The sequence below is a fragment of the Corvus moneduloides genome, chromosome 9, assembly GCF_009650955.1.
Source record: "Corvus moneduloides isolate bCorMon1 chromosome 9, bCorMon1.pri, whole genome shotgun sequence".
NCBI lineage: Eukaryota > Metazoa > Chordata > Aves > Passeriformes > Corvidae > Corvus > Corvus moneduloides.
In genome coordinates this window covers 9,156,980-9,176,856 of record NC_045484.1, presented here as the reverse complement: position 1 = coordinate 9,176,856, position 19,877 = coordinate 9,156,980, and the positions used below count along the sequence as shown (strand labels likewise).

Genomic DNA, 19,877 nt, shown 5'->3' with positions numbered 1-19,877 from the left:
CCTAACCATCTGCAATAGGAAAGAGCATAAATTCAGGACAAGAACAAATCTGTACTGATGACAAAGAGAATGAAGTGCTTTCAAATTTTTTGCAATCTCAAGACAGAAACTGATGGGAGCACTGGCTTAGAACTGGTGCAGAGTGAAAACTTAGCCTGCATGGCTGTATTTGCCATCACATCACTCTATAGGCCTCAAAAATAAAATCCTGTTGATGTTTCTGTGTATAAGGTATGAGGTGTACAAGAGCAAGGCATACAGGTAAAGCCACAGTGAGATTGGGGGGAAAACAGTGTGGTTGTTACATTCCTGATGTCCACATCTTTTAGTCAAATGATAATTATCCATTAATAGCTTCATAAGTATGAATATGTAAATAGCTATGGAATGCATTATTCATGAATCACCAGGCATTAATTATTGTAATTAAGTATCATTTGCTACGTTCATATTACTAACCCTTCCAGTTAATGAATACATTAGCTAATCACTGTAGAGCAGATTCAATCAGAATTCCCTGTGTCTGTGCTATGGAAGCCTGAGAGAGTTTTATCGAATTTAGATTCAATATTGAACATATCCAACATGCTTATCAGTGTATTTTTAACGACATTAAGTGTGAATCATAACCTGCAGTGCATGATGCTTGTCCTTGTGCCCAGGAGGATGGAATGGTACCAGCTGGAAGAGAATGTGGAAGCAGCAGCGGTGCAGCACATGGCAGCAGCTCTGTGAACCAAGGAGAACTTTAATTCTGGGACATGAAATCCACCTCCATTTTCAAGCCTCATGTATATTCACACGTATAATAGGAGAGGGGGGGGTGTTTTGTGAGGCAGTGCTGTCCCAAAGGTGCTGCTGGTGACAATGTTCAAGGAAAACAATTTCAAAGCTCGGCTGGAGCTGTTTGCCAGGCGGTGCCTTTTGCCAGCACCAGCAGGACACAGCCCTGGCAGGATGTGCTCCCAATCTAATGGGGCTCAGGGCACTCCTGAAACAAGAAATAAAATGAAAAACCCAACCCTGGCTTTTGTCTTTACTCCCTGGAGATCCATTTCAACTAATAGAAGTCTCAGTAACACAAGAAGAAGATTTGCTGCAGCTTTTATTTTATTGCCTTTTTAGGGTTATAGTTCTTAGGACCAGGCCTTGTGGGTTTTGAAGTAGAAATTTTAAATAATTTATTGCAAACAAGAGTTTCATTATTTTTAGGGAGAATCACTATCTCAAGATATAAATATGTAAGTTCAAGTGCTGAAAGTTAATAGAAACAAGTAAAATGCCCTCTTGGCTGAACTTCTGGCTGTCAGGACAGAAAAAATATTTGCAAAGAAAGAATGAAATCTTATTTCATCACTGTTAGGTTGAAGAAGATTTTTTCCTGTTTTCAGGTTCACCAAAGTACTGTAGTCATGTGCAGTGAAGAAGTGATTATTGGATCTAGTTTCCTCAGTAATCTGGGAGTAAGAGAATCTAAATAAGCATACATCAAGGATATTTTCAAATTCTCAAACACATGGGGTCTTTGTAGTTAAAACTGTCATAAGATACTGATGCAGAGAGGGGTCAGTCAGAGCCTGTTTTTCTAAGGGCCAGAAGTAGGAACAATGGTGAATAAAGCAAATATGCTCAGTGAAATACCCCTCGTGCATTTTCCACACACAGTGAAGAATCTGCTTTCATTCATCCCACAGCTGATGCAAATCCCTTTGCTCTCCCTTCCAGTGTACCCATCACTGCTGTCTTCCCCCTTAGAAAACTTAATTCTGCCTCAAGCCCAAACACTGTTACTTCTCATTACCCAGCTTTCTGAATGACAGTCGCTGGCATCTGACAAACAGTTTGAGTTTTAGTATCACAGAGGGATCCATTACAGATATTACCAACATGGAGCGTCACAAGCCACGCCTTCAAAAACCACGACCTTGCTTTTTGGCTTTCTTTCATTTGCGTGTCTTGTACCCCTCCTCTAATTCCCAGTATACTCGAGATGATGATTTCCCAACCTCTTCTCAATGCCCAGATTAGTAGGAGTGTGTTTTGATGTTTCTTTTTTTTATAAAGACTGCTTTTCCACAAAAGCACGAACTCGGCAGGGGGTTTGTCTTCTGATTAAAAACAAAACAACTATCAAAAAATTTGCAGCACAGTTGCAACATGGGAGGTGTGAAGATCTTGCTTTATACCTTACTAATGAATAATGGCCTTTCAGCCCCTCGAATTCTAAAAAATCTTAACAATTGGATGTATTTACAAAAAGATTAGTGCTTACTGTCATTATTCATCCAGCTATTTTTTAATGTTTGCTTCTATACGTTTCCCTTTACTTGTCTGACACCTGCAGCTCTTGAAAAAAAAATATAGATAAGAAAATGATTTAAGTTAATCTGGCATTTGTTTATTTATTTTTTAGCTTTTAAAACTAGAAATATCAAGTCTGCAGCACTGTGCCTGGGGCGGTTGGAGTGGTTGAAGAGCTTCAGTGGGAAGCACCTGCCTGGCCCTGCCCTGCCAGAACTCCTGGAAAACCCTGGGATGAAGCAACCTTGGTTGGTGTGTGGTCTTCCTGTGAAGTGTTCAGAAAACATGGCACACTGAAAGCAAATGAACAGAGCCATCAGCAGGAAATGAGGAGCAGACATAAAGAGACAAAGGCAGAAGGTTTATTTTGTGTATAAAGGTAGGAAATTTATGTACACGTGCACAATGCAGTTGAGGATACAGAAGTACAAAGAGGAGAAGAGCAGCATTTCTGAGGCCAGGGGATGTTTCATGATGACAAGGCATTAGAGGAAGGAAAGAATTCAATTACAGGTGAGAGTTTTCAGTAAAAGAAAGAGTGAACTGATGCCCTGCTAATACAGTTTAGTTTAAAGCTTATGTATTGCTATAAATTCATATAAAACCTGTATTTAATATTGTATAAACACTCATATCAAGTTTCTAGTATGGAATAGAAAGAGTATTGGAATCTCTAGACAAATGCATTCTTTTTGTTTTCACATTTTGGATATAGGTCTAATGCCAGACATACTGTGATTACATTTATTGCTTTCTACCTTTCTTCAATATTAATACCATGATGAAATCTTTGCTACAGTGTGTCCTGTAGTGCATGTTCTATAAAGTACCTAAGAGTTCAATTTAGTTACGTGGAAGCTGAACTAAACCCAGTGAGAAAATAAAACCAGGCCAAACTTCATTATTTTCTTAATTATAGTTATTTAAGAAAAAAAAAATTGTTTGAACAGCTTTGGTTAGTAGCAGTAGGGTTTTTTTTCATTTGAATTTTTAAGATTTCTTATTTCTTTGCCTTTAGTTAGCATTCTGAAATAGGACAGTTTTTATTTCAAGTTTTGTGATTAATTTTTCATTTTTCATTTCAATAATACTGAACTGAGGAATGTTTTTTGTTATGATTAAACGAAAGGTTACAGTTTGGAATAAAATTCCCAACACAATACGTTATTATTTTAAATTTCCCCACATGAAAGCAATTTTCCAAAACCGTATCTTCACTGGAAAAAGAAATATTTAAAATGCAGTCTGGTTTTGGTTTTTTCTCTTTGCCTGCGTTCTATAATTCCCAGTATTACATGTGATTGCCAATAAGATAAGTAAACCTACATCTGATAGAATATATAGTTTTGGTTCTGACACTGCTACATTAATTGCATCTCCAATGCATTCCCATCCAGTGTTTACTGATTGCTTACAAAGAGGAAACAATTTTTTTGCTGAATTTATATATTTTATATATATATATATATAAACATTATTTATAATGATTTTTAATAAGATTTTAACAAAAAAATTGCCCTAATCACTCTTCAGGTATGATAAAGACAGAAAAGGAATTATTATCCTTGTGTACAATTCTTATAGGTAAATTTACTGTGCTTAATTTTCATACTAAGGCAGATGCTAGCAACAGGAATTTGTGACAAGGATGAATCATGATTTTTTCCACAAATGTGCAAAAGTTTGTTTCGTTCTTTTTCTCCCCCCTAAAATAGGAGGAGGGTTTTAATAGCACGAATGTTGCTGCATTTGTGCGCTGAACGGTACTCAGAAAAATAACAGACTTGGGGGCATTTATAAAGGCAGACAAGAAAAAATAGTCCTGATCCACTATCAGGGGCCTCTGCCATATCCTGTTGTGGCAAAACAGAAAGCTAAGCATCTCACTTGCACACATTTCAGGGTGTCCTAATGTCACTGGAGATTTAAAGGTGGGATTTGCTTTTCCTGAATGCATCAGGTCTAACCCACAGCGAGTTGGGGAGGACTGATGAAGGAACAGGGTCAGGTTTGAAGTGAGGGAAAATTATATCAGTGGTTTCAAGGACATCTCCAAAAGACCATTTTTTCCCTCTGTAGTAAGTAAACCTCCCAGTCTGGTGTTAGTCCTTCCTATAACTCTGCTACCTGCCATACAGCTGAATAACAAAACACCACCCTCTACACTCTTACTCTTTTGAATCCTCTCTCAAGGACCATAGATAGAGAATCTATGCAAATATAATAATGAATGTCCAAATAAATTATTTCACCATTCATAAATGGGATTTTTGCCTTAAAGAATGGTTAAAAAAACCAAAAACCGCTCACTTTTTACAAATGTTTAGTATTTAGCACTGTATTTCAGTTCTGTCTTCACTCTCAAAGGCAACTACAAAGATACTTTGCTAAAAATTTTTTGTTAAATTTCCTGGTGCTCATAATTTTCAGGTCCCTTATTTTCATTCTTTTAAGAATCCATGAACAACCGACCCAATTACTTCACTTGCTTCCTAAGAAGGAAAAATCCTTTTTTTTTTTTTTGTCTGATGACACTGATCTACTAATAAATAACACAGGTTTACTTGAAGTTACAGAAATCTTTAAACAAACAACAAATCTGTGACTTTTAAATCTGAGATACTTACTGGGCCTTTCTTGAAAGGGGAAATGCTGGTAAAGATTAAGATGGTTGTATTTGTTCTCAAGATAGTACATTGGAGGTGTAGAGGCTATTGGAGCAGAGGATCAGGATTAGTGATATCAGTGCAGGATTGACACTAATTCAAATGGATGTGGGAGCCTCCTCAGCATGTTGTGAATTGCTAATCCAAACCATTACCTAATTACCCAAAAATAGCCTGCATGATTTCACAGGTGTGAGGCCTAACTGCCAAAGGAACAGCAATGAACATGGTGTGTGATGCAAAGGTAGTGACCACCTGGAAGATTTAATTTAAGATTAGACTTATTGAAGGCAGTGGGTCTTTGCCACTCATTGCAGTCGGGTTTGAATGCCACCCTCAGTAAATGTGACAGCTGTGTTGCCTGTTAGTTGTCCCACTGTCACCCACTGGCAGTGTCCGTGTGGTGAAATGCTCTGGTGGAGGTGGGGCGAAACACTCTTTAACATCTGCTAGCATTTGTTCTAAAACTAAATCAATTAACTAAACCAGATCCAAAGAGATTCATAGAAAAACCATTCGAAGAAATATAAAACAAGTTTTAAAACTCTGATACTTGTATTGCTTTGCTAAGCTGGTTAGCCAAGGCATCTTCTGCTGCAGTAAAACACAAAAGTTTCAAGACTGCTCAATAGTCTTCCTGATCACCCCACTCAACTGCTGGCTCATCATCCATTCGTAGAATGAGATACGAGAGAAGCTGAAAGAGATTCTGCCACAAGAGCAAAGAGACAAAAAAGGAGAGGTCGCTTACATCGATCTCACAGCGGTCGCCAGCGTAGTTCACGTCGCACAGGCAGTGGAACTTGTTGAGGAGGTTCTGGCAGAGGCCCCCATTCAGACACGGGTCAGAGCTGCACTCATCAATGTCCTTCTCACACCTGGGGGAAAGACTGCAAACAGTCAGCCTCTGAAACCAGGCATCAAATGTGTCAAACAGGCACATTTTTAATTCAGAAGCTTTGTGGGGAGGGAGAGGAAGATGCACTGGGGCACATTTCCATACGTGTTTATGGTTTTATTAACTAGCTGATTAGCCCCACTCAAATCCTGAACTTCCTGTATGATTTTCAAACACAGATAGTTAAGCAGGCAATTTCATCCCTGTAAAGCACTTCATGGTTAATGGTGCTTAGCAAGGTGCAGCGAAAGTTCTTGCATGAGTTTAGAGCGAGCTCTGGTGCAAGTCCTGCTGACAGCTTGCTTGTCCTTTTCATTGTTCTAAGAAGCTGAGAGCACATTTTCCTTCTCAGCAATCTGGATATCAGTCAAAAAAATGCATGTTTTTCCCAGCTGAGTGCTTCTGGAAATATTCACCTGCTTTTTTGGGTTTTTTTTAACCCTTTTATTTTCTTCCCTCAATTTGGAATGCCAATAGATCCCAGCACAACTTCCTGTCCAGTCTCACTGAGATGGGCCCCAAGAGTGGTAAGAGCAATGCAGGAAAAGTGTTATAAGCCTTAATACATACTGCTAAATGTTTTTGAGTTAATTCTGGTGGTAAAAGAAATTTGAGTTGTAATTTCTCAAGGCAGCCAATGGAAAATGATGGTGTAAGATTGTCTGAAAACTACTAATGATTTGGTGATTTTTCAGCTCTGACAATGTTCTCTTTTAATTCTCTGCTCCCTTTTATCAAATAATGCTAACAGTTAATCCTAATTTTTCCAAGTAAAAATGCAGGTTTATACTTGGAGAAGAATGTGAAAAATTATCTCTGAATTATAAGGAATTGTTTTGTTCAATCATATTCATAACCAAGCAATAAAATTTTAATCTTGCATCAGAGAAGACTATTTATTTCTATTAAACACTTTTACTCAATTAATCTAAACATCTTTCAATGTCTTCCTTAAATGATAAATTTATTAATATACTTCAAAGAGCTAAGGTATTTATCCAATATGCAAAAATTGTATAGCTTTGAAATTACCTATACAAATAAAAAAAAAAAGCCAAAACCCCCTCAAATCTTCCAGGGAATCAGGTACCTGAATCCAAGTGAGTTTCAGGAACACTTAAAAACCTGACTCCCTTTACATAACTTTGAAAGTTCCAGCCTGAATTGAATGACAAATTTGTTTTTGAGAGAGAGCTCTATCTTCTTTTATGGAGAGTGATCTTTCCACATTTCCCTCTCCAGCTGCTATTAAGTTCACTGGGCTTTGTTTTTATGTGTGATCCCAAGTCAGTTGATTGGCATAGAAGGATGTTGTTTTCTCTATTTCTCAGCAGATGTGCGCTGGTGGCTTTCTGAGGGATGAAATATTGCCTTAAAGGAAAATGCCTGCTTATCAATCTAATACATAAATATACAAAGGGCTTTGGTTTCAATTTTCTTATTAACAGATATATTTGAATTTGCTCTGAAAAAAAAAAAAAAAGAAGGGGTGAAATGGTCTCATTTGGTCTAGTGAGACCTCCAAGCATGGAAGTACTGCTGGTTTATGGTTTGGCAGCCTGGAGGAACAGAGGCCAAATGGTGCATTTCAGACCCTGGAGAAGAGTGCCTGCTGCCACAGGCAGTTAACGTGCAGCTCGCCGGGCACAGGGCTGCTGCTCGATACGAGAGCCTTGGGAACCATAAACCAGAGATTACTGCCAGCCAGTGGGATGGATGGAAGGACGGCTCACTCCCAAAGCTGTAGTTAGCACGTTGGCTGGCAGGGGAAGGGAGAAGGAAAAAGTGCTTTGCTCCTACCTTGAAGTCCCAAGAAATATACGCAGTGCAGAAGTGGCTATGAGTATGCTTTTACTTTTTAAAATCTTATTTTATTGTATTCTTTTCCCCCTTGTTGAATATTGTGAGGTGGTACACAGGTGACCTGGCTGTTAACAGTGCAATTCAAACGTATCTGCCAACTATACTGTGCATTGAGTGGGTGGAAATTTTCATTTAATCTGTCTTTTACAGCCTACTGTACTCCTTCCACAAAATCAGTGGACTCGTAAGTTTTTGAGAGAATGAAAACCTTTTGTTGGAAACTTCTCTGTGTTACAGCTTGGTCCTGTTGAACTTTTGGATATTATACTCTGATATAATGCTAGTTTCACCAAGGGTATGTACAGTATTTCCTGTCTCACCATCCAAAATGTCCTTATCTGTTCAGACTACGACTGGGACAATGCCTTCCTGAATTTCTACAGCACCTGATGCCCCGAGACTCTCAGCCCTCCCTGCTCCAGAGCCCTTTGAAGGCCAGTATTACGTGGTGTTACAAGAATACATGATCCAAATTTCACTGTGAGGAAGGTCCCTCTGTTTCGGGCTAAACAGTAACATGTGCAAAGTATTCCTTACTCTCTTCTAAAAACAATAATTCTGTTTTCATACTTCAGCATTCAGTAAGAGAGCATGGCATACCATGCCACCAGGTATGCCACCTCTTACCATCCCTGTGATGCAATAGACTGTATAGTCACAGCAGACGTGTGAAAATGAAACAGCTTTGCATATTCATGTGCCAGAGCATGTCGCTGGTTTATATATATGAGCAGGATATGTGTGTTTATGTGTCCCCACCTATGGAAAGGTAACATTCTAACTTGTCATATGAAAATTTGGCACAGAAGCCAAAAAAAGGCATAGACAAACAGGCATGCAGTGCTGTTTAAAAAATAGTATCTTGGGCTGGATTACTGGTGCTGCATTGGACTGAGCCTTGCTGCATTAATTCGTGATTTTTGTCTAAAACTGCAATACTTCTGATCCTCAGAGTCACTCAAGCAAGGAACTGCTGCACTTAAACAGCTCCTTTGTATTTCTGCCAGAGGACTGACTGTTACCCTCTGGACTCTTTGGAACAGCCTTTGGAACAGGTGCTCCCCAAAGATGTGCAGGACAAAGCCTCTCACCGTTCTCCCAGAAAGCCCGGCAGGCACACGCAGGTCAGCTCGCCGTCAAGGTCGGTGCAGTTGCCGTAGTTGAAGCAGGTGAGGTTCCTCTCTTCATTCCCACAAACTGTGTAAGGTAATCTTCGATATCTGGGAGAACAAGAAGGCAGCAGCAGTTATTTGCACTGGCCTTGTTTCTGGATGTCTCGTGCTCTCTCAGCTGAAGCAGGGGAGCAGGGTATTGCCCACAGGACAGCTGGAACTCAGATGGAAGACTCCCAGAACATGTTTTGCGTAACTTTTTTTAATTTGATGGATTTAGTTTTTCTTCTCCAAATACGTACTGGTAAATTAATGATTCATTTCTCAGTTAAAAAAAAAAAAAAGGACATCACTCTGCTTACATGTGGCTCTGTGTGATACCTGGACAACTTAGTGTAAGATTTCAAAAGAGAGACTTAACGTACAAAACAGACTTTACTGGGCCACCATAATGCATCTTCAAATCTGAGGATGCCCTCACTACTGAGAAAAAATAAACAAAACCTGCCAATTTTAGTAATTATATCCTAAAAGACTGTAGTCGGGTAGCATGAAGGTGATTGTCTGTTTGCATCCTTTGGGCTGCAGCAGACTGGATTTATTTGAGTCCTCTGGAGGAAGGAGAAGGATTTTGCCTTCTTGGAGAGGAATGGGACATGCTTAGAGGGGAGAATTTTATGGGTGTGCAGAGAAGGGCACTTATAGGGAAGAGCCTGCAGCCTTTCTAGAGGAGAGTCTGGAAAGAATAGGAAACAGCATGTGAGCAGTGTCAGAAGCAATGGGAAAAGTGGGCTGTGTGGTGTTTGCAGCCACCTGGACTGAGAGCAAGCTGGGTAGAAAAGACCAACCCAGAAAAGATGCTGTGTGTGAGGAGAAAAACAACTTCTTTTCCTACTGTTATTTTCTCTTACCAATTCTGAATTCCTTTTATTTATAGCTCTAGAGCTACATTGCTCTAATAAAATATAGTTTTAGTGATTTGAAAACCTTAAGATTTTTTTTTTTTCTGAAAAGAAGATGTAGCAAATGTATTTTCAAGCTCTGGAAGGCTTGTAATCTTGTCATCCGAGAGTTCATAGGACCAATGCTGGCAGGAGAACAGGGCAGCAGAGCTGTGCCTGGTTCCTTCAATCCTTGCCTCATCTCTGCCTGAGCTGGCAGCTCTCCACTGCCTCAGTCCACATCTAATTGATCTGTACAACTTTCTGTACTCTTCATACATCTGCTCCACAGCCATGATTAATATAGAGTCAGATGCAAAACATCTGTGTTCAAAACAAAGACATCAGTGAGGTAAAAACCCTTCAGAAGACACTTGACAAAATCATGTGGATCAGCCTTGTTTACAGTACCTGCAAAACCTCCCAGTGAAGTTAGCAGCACACAGGCAAGAGTAGCCATTAACCCCATCAACGCAAGTGGCCCCATTCACACACTGGTGGCCATGGCACTCGTCTATGTCCTCTTCACAGTTCTCTCCTGTGTAACCAGGCTCACAGCTGCACCCATAGGAGGAAATCCCATCTGTGCAGTTCCCATGAATGCAGGGGTTTGAAGAGCACTCATCAATGTTGACTTCACAGTAGCTGCCAGTCCACCCATCGGGACATACACAGTGGTAGGAAGTGTACAAGTCTTCACATATCCCCCCATGCATACAGGGGTCTGAGCTGCAGAAATCTACCTGCAAACACCCAGTAAAAGCGGGGTTTGCAGATATTTTGAGAAATTGCTCCTCTTGAGGTTTTTTAGTAGGGATGTCAGCATTTTCAAAGTATGAGAGATAAATGCCACTGATTTCTATGGTGCTCATACACCCTCGCAGGCCATCCAGGCTGTCGAAAGCCTTGTCAGCCACATAGATGTCTGTCTCTTCTCTTAAAAAGTTGAGGCTTCCTGCAGCAGCTGTGCTGGTTACTGTGTCTTTCTTGTTGTCTATATCCATGTGCCATCTGGAGGACTGGGACAGGGGCTCCACCATGGAGACCATCACTTGGTGCCATTTGCCATCACTCACAGGCACTGAACTCGCAAGGGTCAGCCTGTAGAAGCTGTTGCCACTTTGCAATTGAAACAGGAGTTTGGAGTTGTGGATACTGATAACGACAAACTCAGGCTCCCTCTCTGCATACAGCAGGATCACGTCAGTGTCCCTGGTTCGAAAGCCAAAGATGATATTGGTGAGGTCTCTACTGATTTTCCCATTGCTTCTGTAAAATACCGCGCTGCTCCGGCCGCTGAACACCGCGTTAGCAAGACCTGTGCAAAGACAGCAATTGAGAAACCAGGCCAGTTTTACACTAATACATGTGGAGCAATGTCTCTCCAGTGCACATGCTCCCTGCCATATAACTCCTTTGGGGTTTGCTGAAAAACAGTCAAATTCCACCAGTGTTTCAGTTATCCTGGTCTGCCTCTCACGGCTGTGGAAATTACAGGGCAGCACCAGCATCAGCTATAATGACATCCAAAGTGTACTGCTCTGCATCATCTCAGGTTGTCACTCCAATATACAATTCTACATTACTGTTATCCCTGTATTGCAAAAGAAGATATATTTTTCATTTTATGCTTGTTCCCCAAGTGTGGGCAGCTAGTTATTCCCTGTGACAGATCTGGATGGGGCGAATATTTCTTCCCAATTCCTTTTTTCTTAGGTGTGTCTTAAGATGTTTTATCAAGTATTTGACTGGATCCCAATTTCATCTAACCAATGCAAAAGGATGAATTTAATTGAAGTCAGTTGATGCAAACCCCCTTCAAAATCCCTGTAAGCAGAGTCATGCCTGTCACATTTAAAACCAGCTTCTCCTGCTGGGCAGGCACTGCCACAGCCCTATGCTGGTGGCACTGGGAGGGCAGCAGCTCTCAGCTCACACTGCTGCGAGTGAAAATTGATGGGCAATGTTGTGGCAGCTTTATGGACATCTTCACAAAGGTATTTGACACCTTTCATTAACATGGTTTCTACTAAAATGCATTTACTCACTGGGCTGTAAATTTAAACGTTCTGAGGTTTCTGAGGATTATAGGCAGGGAGGAGGGACAGGAATGAATGTCTTCTGTCTGTACTTCAGAAAAAAAAATAGCTCTGAAAGATCTGAGATAAGCTGGGTTTCTGAACTACCTCTGGTCTTAGTTAATCTCATTGAAAAAGTTTCCTCAGAGGAAATCATACTAAAAGGAAATTCAGAATTTTTCAAGATTATTCCTGCTTTTTAAATATCTCACAAACCTGCTGAGCTTTTTTAAGCAGAAGACACCAGGTAGAGAAGTCACTCACCAGGAAAGCTTTTATTTTGTTATCCTGTGTTGAACAACAAGAATTTTATCCTGTAGCTAAGAATACAACTAGATAAAAACACAGTTCTGTAGTGCAGGAATTTTTGAATATCTACTAGGGAAACACCCTACTGTTGCCACATAAACCAGCACAGAAATCTAAATGGGATAACCTTGAGTCATTGAAAGTGTAAATGAACTTGAGTTTAGCAGAAGGAAACAGTGCAGGTACTTTTCACTTCACTGTCTCTGAGTGTTTCTGTTCTATCCTAACATGCAATAGCAAATTTTACGAGAGAATGTATTTTGATGTTATTATTAAAGACATCTCTGAGAGAAGGAGCTATTATTTTAATTTCAGTTGCAATTTTAACCCGTCCTGCAATGCTGATTCTAACAATCTGAGCAAAAATAGTATCATATTGGTTTGTCTGTGATAGAGATCTTTTGTTAAGCAGCCTTCCCATTCCTAAGAGTCAGCCATTCTAACAGATTCCATCAGACTGAGTGGCTGACTTAAAGCCTACCCAGCTTTGGTAGGGCTTTCTTTGGTAGCAAAAAGAAAAAAAATTTCTTAAAAATACCTATTTGCTTCTTTAATTCCACTCCAGGGTGAGAAGGAGAAGGGAAGTGGAGAAGGAACGAGATGTGCAGGGTGGCTAATGATCCTAAGGCAACTAATGGTCATCAGTTTCCAAATGGACTGCCTGGCATGCAGGTGCTTCTTTCGAAGACACTGCCTGAACAACTGTACTGCAGGTAGTGAGGTGACTTCCTTCAATGCTATTCAAGATTTAAGAAAATCAAATGATGCAGTGTGAGTTATGTAGCTTGTCTTTTCAGGAGGATAGGGAACGTTCTAAGGTTAATCCACCACTGGATTCACCTCTTACCTCTTTGCAGTGGAAGTGTGAGGGCAATGTACTGATCTCTTGGACAACCTTGACTAGTTGGGCTGAGTAAGTCAAAACTGAAGGTCCTGTAAACCTCAGTGTCTGAGTCAGGGCATCTGGGTGAGAATTTCTGGGTTTGGTAGGGCAGACTCTTCCCATTAACATTAATTAAACTGACATAACTATTATTTTAATACAGAAACAACATTTGAATGAACTTTAAAGGCAGTAAATACTTCATTTCAAGGAAATGCTGCTGAAAATGTCTATTGCTGCTCATCTCCAAAGATGATTGGAACAACTGAAATGTACCTACATTCAAATCCTTGGTGCACCAGCTGGCATTGTGCTTCATGAGGACAGGGCCCAAGCTCACACCATTTAACTTCCTCACATGCCTTCCCCACTGTGTTAGGGGGGCACGCGCAAGTGAAGTCATCCCAGATTGAATAGCACACACCACCGTTGTGGCAAGGGTTGGACTATGGGGAAAGAGAAGAGATAACCTCAGTATGAATCAAGGCTGTTGGACTCCCAGCTCTAGGGATGGGGGACTGTTTGGCAAAAAGAAGCTTTCTTTCTATTTCAGATGGAAAATGATAAAGACCAGTATTACGACAATTCAGCATGTTCAATAATTGGCGAAAAACTATTTCAACCTCAAAATAGTTTAAATCTCCCCTGTGCAAATAGATTTTGCTTCTGATATTCATTGTATGTAGCACAGCTTAACAATATCTGCTCTATCATTTTTGCATGTTTTCCTAAGCTGTGATTATAATCAAATAATGTGTGGGAACATACTAAAAAATTAAAATAAACTCCCCATTATAAGCACACAAAAATGCTCTAAAAAATGTCATTCTTACCTTGCAGAGGTTGTCACCAGTGCAGCCTTGGGTGACGTTGATCAGAGTTCGGTTGATAAGAGAATTCAGTGGATTGGTGATGGGGAAGAATTCCAGTGGCTGGTTATTCACCCGTACATCTTGGATACAGCCTTTGAAATACCTGCCATTTCTATCAGTTTCTTTCTTATCTGGTAGGCCTCCAATGTAAAGAATATCCTTACTTTGGATGGTTAGTGTTGGAGTAGAAATAAAGCCTAGGTAGTGAGAGGACTGGAACAACTCCATCTTATTTGGTTCTATTTTTAATGTTATTAAGTAAAAGTTTCCATCGTTCACGGAGTATTTCCCTAATAACTTCAAGGAATTTAGAGCTAGCATGGTGAGTTTCCCACCTTCCAAATAGACTCTTATGTAGAGGTAAGTACTGTTTCTCAGAGCCAGTAACAAGCCAGAAGGTTTGCGTGTTCGGACAAACATTGATATGATGAGGTTCTCATTCTGAGTGGAATCAACAGGAAAAGCAGCATAGCCTGAGGAGTCCTCAGATCCAAACCGGCCTGGAATGTACTCTTGAGGTTAGAGATATGGGAAAAGGTAAAAAAAAAAAAAAGAAGAGAAGGGAGAAAAAGAAAATAGTTAGGGCTAAATGATGAGGGAGGCAGTGCAATGATCAAATAACTACTTCTGGTAATATTTATGTATGGTAGTAAGATGTGCTTGTATTTATGGACGAATAAACACTTGATCCAGCTGTAAATAGCTTCTATTTCGAAATTCCTGTTGGCTTCCACGGCCATAGCATTAAGGCCCAGTGCAGGACCAGATGTTATATTTTTGGGCACATTTATCCTCTTTATCATGCTCTGTGCAATGCTGTGTTTACAAGTAGTTAAACAAGGACATATTTCTACACTTTCCTGCACTGGCCCTCAGAAAGATCATTTTGGAAAGAACCTAGCTTCTTTGATCCTCTGATGACCATGGAAGTTAATGCAATTCTGGTATTTTGTGATATTTTTTGCACAGATTCCAGTTGCAGACAGATGCTGGGCAAACCCCTCTGGTGTGAATAGATCACCTGTGTGGTGCTGCTTGGGCTCCCCAGTTCTCTGACAGACTTTTTGTTGCTGGGGCTCAAAATGTGCTCACCTACAACAACTTGTATCCAGTCATGAATCCTGCTCAGTCCCTGAGCTGCCACAGTGCTGGGGAGAAACATGATCCAGGATTGAGTAAGTTTTTTTTTTCTTTGTGCTTATCAATTAAAATGATTAAACCAAAACCAGCTGTCTGTCCTTTACCTCTTTTTTTCAGTAATGATTTTCAGTCTTTTAAGGATACAAAGTATGTAGCCAGAACTGTATTTTATTCTGATGAATCATCTCATTAAAGAACAACAAAGCGTTTCTATTTTTACACCATAAGTTTTGTGATCTTGTCCTCAGTATTACAGACTTCCTGCCTAAACAGTTTCAGGACCTCTTTTTAATATATCAAATTCATAGAAAGAATAAACCAAGCTTTTTTAAAATGCTCACATAGCTAAAGATTCAGTCCTCTGTTGTGCAGTAAAACTCCTGGAGTGGGATGCCATAGGCCAGCTTTCTGCCTGCAGAACTACCTTTTTTTATGACTGCACTAAAAAGTGATGAAAATAAGGGACTGACCATGAAGCCTCAACAGACCCTTAATAACCACACTGCACTGCTATGTGGTATGGTCATATTATTTAGCAACAGGAATAAATCCCATATTTGTTCCTAAACAGACAATTTCTTAATTTGATTTGAAACAGTTTATTTCTATGAATAAGATTACCTATATATCTACATCTACCTTGTTAAAACTCTTGTATGTAGAAATAATTATTTGCTGAAATCGGTGTTTTGAGGCATTAAGTCTGTTTAAGTTATATCTTTTCTTAAGGTGGTACTAGAGACTGAGGCACTTTTTTCATGAGGGTAAAAAGAAAAATTCTGCTGGAATGAGGATTCCACAACTGCAGTATTAGAAAGAAGCATTGATTTTCAAAAAGGTATTTCATGTTTACAATTACCTTGTCACATTCCTCTCTATAAATAAATATACACATATATCGTCAGTCTGATCTGTTTGATGAGATGACTAGCATCACCTTGGTCAATATTAACCTCTTGGGTCACAACATCTGGATGTTGATCAAAATGAGTCAACATCTGTTTGTTATTTTGTATATGTAGAGAAAATATTGCCTCTTGTCAATTAAATACTTGGCAGCAACTTTTCTTCAGAAAGACACCAGCATTTCTTATGTTATCCTTTACCACAAATCTCGCCCACTCTGCCTCTTTAGAAACCTGCCACAGTCTTTTACATGTGGGACATATCTAGGACCTATGTACCAAAATGGCACGGTGCCATGATTAGCAAGGAATATTGTGGTCAGCTGCAAAAAAAAAAAAAAAAAAAAAAAAAAAAAAAAAAAGAGTGCTTTCTAATCATTCTCAAGAGTTCTAATGCCAGTATAAGCTGCTCGTGGCCCTGACTGGTTTTAATTTTGCTTCATATAAGGAGGCAAACATATTTGCCAGATGTTGTCCTATACCCCAAAGTTGCCTTCCAAATCTTTGGATAAATTACAGCTACACTTCAAAGAAGTCTGTTACAATTACCTCTCAGACTCTGTCATTTTGCAATAAAACCAAAAGGAAAAACTATTGAAAGGTATTGATAAGTATTGGATAGAGCATGCAAAGTGAAATTGTATTTGAACATTTGAAATGTATTTGAAGCCCCAGCTTTCTGCAGCAATGCATTCAGTAACCCCTGAGGCCAGTTGTTCAGCTGATGTCAATCAACGGAGCTTCACTGCACCCATGCCAGTTTACACAAATTTAGGATCTGTCCATTCCAATCTGACCTAAGCTCTGCTGCTGTGCCTAACTTCTTCCAGTCCACTTGGCAAATACATCTACATAAATATATATATGTATGTACATGTGTATGTATTTCTTGCTCCCTAAACATTGCTCTGCTGACCATGTGTGGATGAGGGAGGCAGAGGCAAGGGCACAGCACGAAGACTTAGTCCTGCGCAATTTTCTCATACAAAACTGCTTCTTTGAGATCCCTCAGACTTTGCCTGGGGAAGGGCTGCAGAGCTCCCCTAAAGCATTGCTGAGGGTTGCTGTATTTACAGCTCTAGGGGGCTTCACCCAGCAGATGCACTACAGCAGGGAGCTGGGCAGGGACCTCCTGTTATCCTTCCACTTTGCCCCCGCCTGCACTTGCAAAGGTCATTTGTAGCAGGGACAGTGCTACAGGCATCTGCAGCTTTTATGTTCCTGCTCACCACTGCCACAGGGGCTGTTTGCTGAGACGAGCTCTTTCTGCTCACTCAGACACGGACGTGTTTCCCTCTGGTCCCCACACAGCTCTCTGGAAACAGCAGCCTGAGCTGGGGGATTGTCCAGCCCTGCCTTGGGACCAGCTGAAGGGTGAATGGGCCTTGTTTCCAGCTGCTGAAGCCCTGCCTGCCCCTTAGGTTAATCAGATTAAGCTAAGAGTATAATCTCATTCATTTTTTTAAAATTGGAATCTGTCTTTTTTTAACTTGCAGTACTTTTTCTTGCCTTCATTGCCTTAAATGACTCTCTTTATAAAAGCCTAGAGAGCTTGAGGACAAAATTTTCAAAGAATGAAAATAAGTCTTAAACTTCAAGCGAGTTGCTTGCTTTCTAAATTTTACACAGCGTGGATAACCTCCAGTGAACTACAGTTTTTCAGAGTTTATGGAGTGCTAAGAGCACTGAGAAGATTTTAAAACAAGAGGAGTGGAAAACACCAGTTTAGCCCGACTCTTTTTTTTGTCAGGCTGAAAAGCAGTCTTCCTGGGGAAGCAACTAGAAAATAACAAAGGTGTGCCACTACTAACCTCTTGCACTGGCTTACCACTTGACATTAAGCTCCAGAGATCCTAAGGGACGTGCCGTTTCACCACCAGGTAAACAGGGTTGTTTATGGCCATGTTTTCAGCAGGCACTTAAAACACAAGTGCCAGCAGCACTCCCTTACCTGTTGCACAGCCTGGCCCTGTGTAGGGCCGGTAGCAGTCACAGCGGTAGCTCAGCCACAGGTTGATGCAGCGTCCCCTGTTCTGGCATGGGTGGGGGTCACACCAGTCCTTTTTAGCACATCCTGTCCTGACATTTAAAGATGACCCAGATGATACATTCTCTGGAGTAATAACATTCAAGTCTATCTCAATATCCTGGAGACAGCCTACAAATGAAGGTGTAGAATGTGTATTAAAGGTGTTCTGTAGAGGGTTGCTGTTCCCCACTGGTAAGCCGCCCAAAAACGTGCTCTGAAACGCGAACATCACCGGCTCGTTATCTATCTTAGCAGATGTTTTATTGAGACACGATTCTACACAAGAGCTGTCAAGCAAATTAAGAATAACAGCTCTTGCCAAGGTTACCTCCACTGAATGCCATTCTCCATCACTGACATTGTGTGGGATACGCAAAAGAGCCTGTGGCTGATTATTGACTTGCACGGATAAGTGTAAGTAGCCATTCAGTAACTCCAACTTTGCAAATGTATCTTTCTCCCCTCGGTGAAACAGAAAAGCTGTGGGTTGCACAGTTTGAAACCTCAGGTTTATATTATAGAAAAAATCCTTTTTATGGGTCAGGGGATTCTTCAACAAAAGGAAACTGTTTCCTTGAAAAGAAAACGTCGTTATGGTTTCACAGTGCATTCCAGTATACCCAGGTGAACATATGCAGCTGAATCCGTGTTGGCCGTTTTTTAAATGTGGGATACATATTCCATTGTTTTGGCATTGATGATCAGTACAGCCATGTAAAACTTCTGCACAGTTCCAGCCACCATAAAAAATCCCTCCTTTGTCTGCAGGTGGGCAATGGCAAGTGTAATTTCCAGGAAAATTCTCACAGATCCCACCATTTTGGCAAGGGTTCGTGTAACATTCATTGACATCTTCATCACAGTGAGTACCTGAAGAAGAAACAAAGAATTAGGCATTCTGGTTTGAATAACTGGAGCCCAAAATAACACTTTAAACAATGTGTTTTATTAAATTATCTTTTATTAGACGGGAATGCCTTGATAAATAGATGATGGACAAGTAAAAAAAAAATACATTAAATATAAAATTGCCATGTACTTGTCATGGTTTCCTTGTGCAAAGTATTATATAAGCACCTTAGTGATAACCACGTTTTGGAGAAAAGAACCAAACAAAGGGACAGTTTTGATATGGCTAATGTGATGAAATTAAGATAAACATCATCAGATGAGATCAAGAAATTGTTTCCCACATATCCTGTGGTAGAAATTCAGAATGCTTTGTGCAGAATGGAATTGTTTATCCCATACAAAAAACCCAAAAATTGTTGCTTAATTCCTATCCATAATATAGTATGGTTGTGTGCTGGAGTATGATCTGCTGGTCTTTCCTTCTTTTTCATGCTCATTCAAACAGTGTAAGAACTCCAGACTATTATTCCTGGTCCCATATGAAACATCTTGGAGCAACAGTCTTCAAGTGAGAGTCACAAGACACGGTGGGTCAGGCGGACAAGTGGCTGAAGATGCCTGCAAAATGTATGTACTGCAAAAAGTATGTACTACAGGGGAACTTTTTAACCTCTCTCTATACAAAATATAAAGCAAGAAAAGACGAAATGAATATTTTCTCAAATGCCTCAGAGGTTGATTGGTGATGAGAGCACTTCTGCAGGAGATTGTCAATACAGCCTCATATTTCCTCTTCTTCCATATAATGCTTGGCTTCTGGTATATCTGGTAAAAGGAGAACTCCTCATCTCAACTCTGCTGTAATTTGAGAGATGTGGCCTAAGTGAGTCTGCTGCATCACACTTCACAAAGAAAAACAAATCTGTTCCTCTTATAAAACTAATCTGTTTATCCCTCTGCACTGTTGTTCATCTATAAAGTGGTAATTACAGTAACTTCTCCCTTGAGCAACCCAGTGACCGATATAC

At 40.2% G+C, this 19,877-nt stretch overlaps 1 protein-coding gene across 2 annotated transcripts in view; it reads right to left on the bottom strand.

The window, feature by feature from the left end:
• Nucleotides 1–19,877, bottom strand: part of CRB1 (crumbs cell polarity complex component 1) — a 100,891-nt gene that overhangs the window by 21,203 nt on the left and 59,811 nt on the right. For both annotated transcript variants that reach the window (XR_004241679.1, XM_032117235.1), the window contains exons 6-11: nt 17,920–18,867; nt 13,885–14,435; nt 13,332–13,497; nt 10,193–11,099; nt 8,820–8,948; nt 5,719–5,845 (exon numbers count right to left, since the gene is read on the bottom strand). Coding sequence is in view for 1 of the 2 variants with exons in the window: in XM_032117235.1 (XP_031973126.1) it covers nt 5,719–5,845; nt 8,820–8,948; nt 10,193–11,099; nt 13,332–13,497; nt 13,885–14,435; nt 17,920–18,867 (2,828 nt within the window). In the remaining variant the exon portion in view is untranslated. The remainder of the gene's footprint in view (nt 1–5,718; nt 5,846–8,819; nt 8,949–10,192; nt 11,100–13,331; nt 13,498–13,884; nt 14,436–17,919; nt 18,868–19,877) is intronic.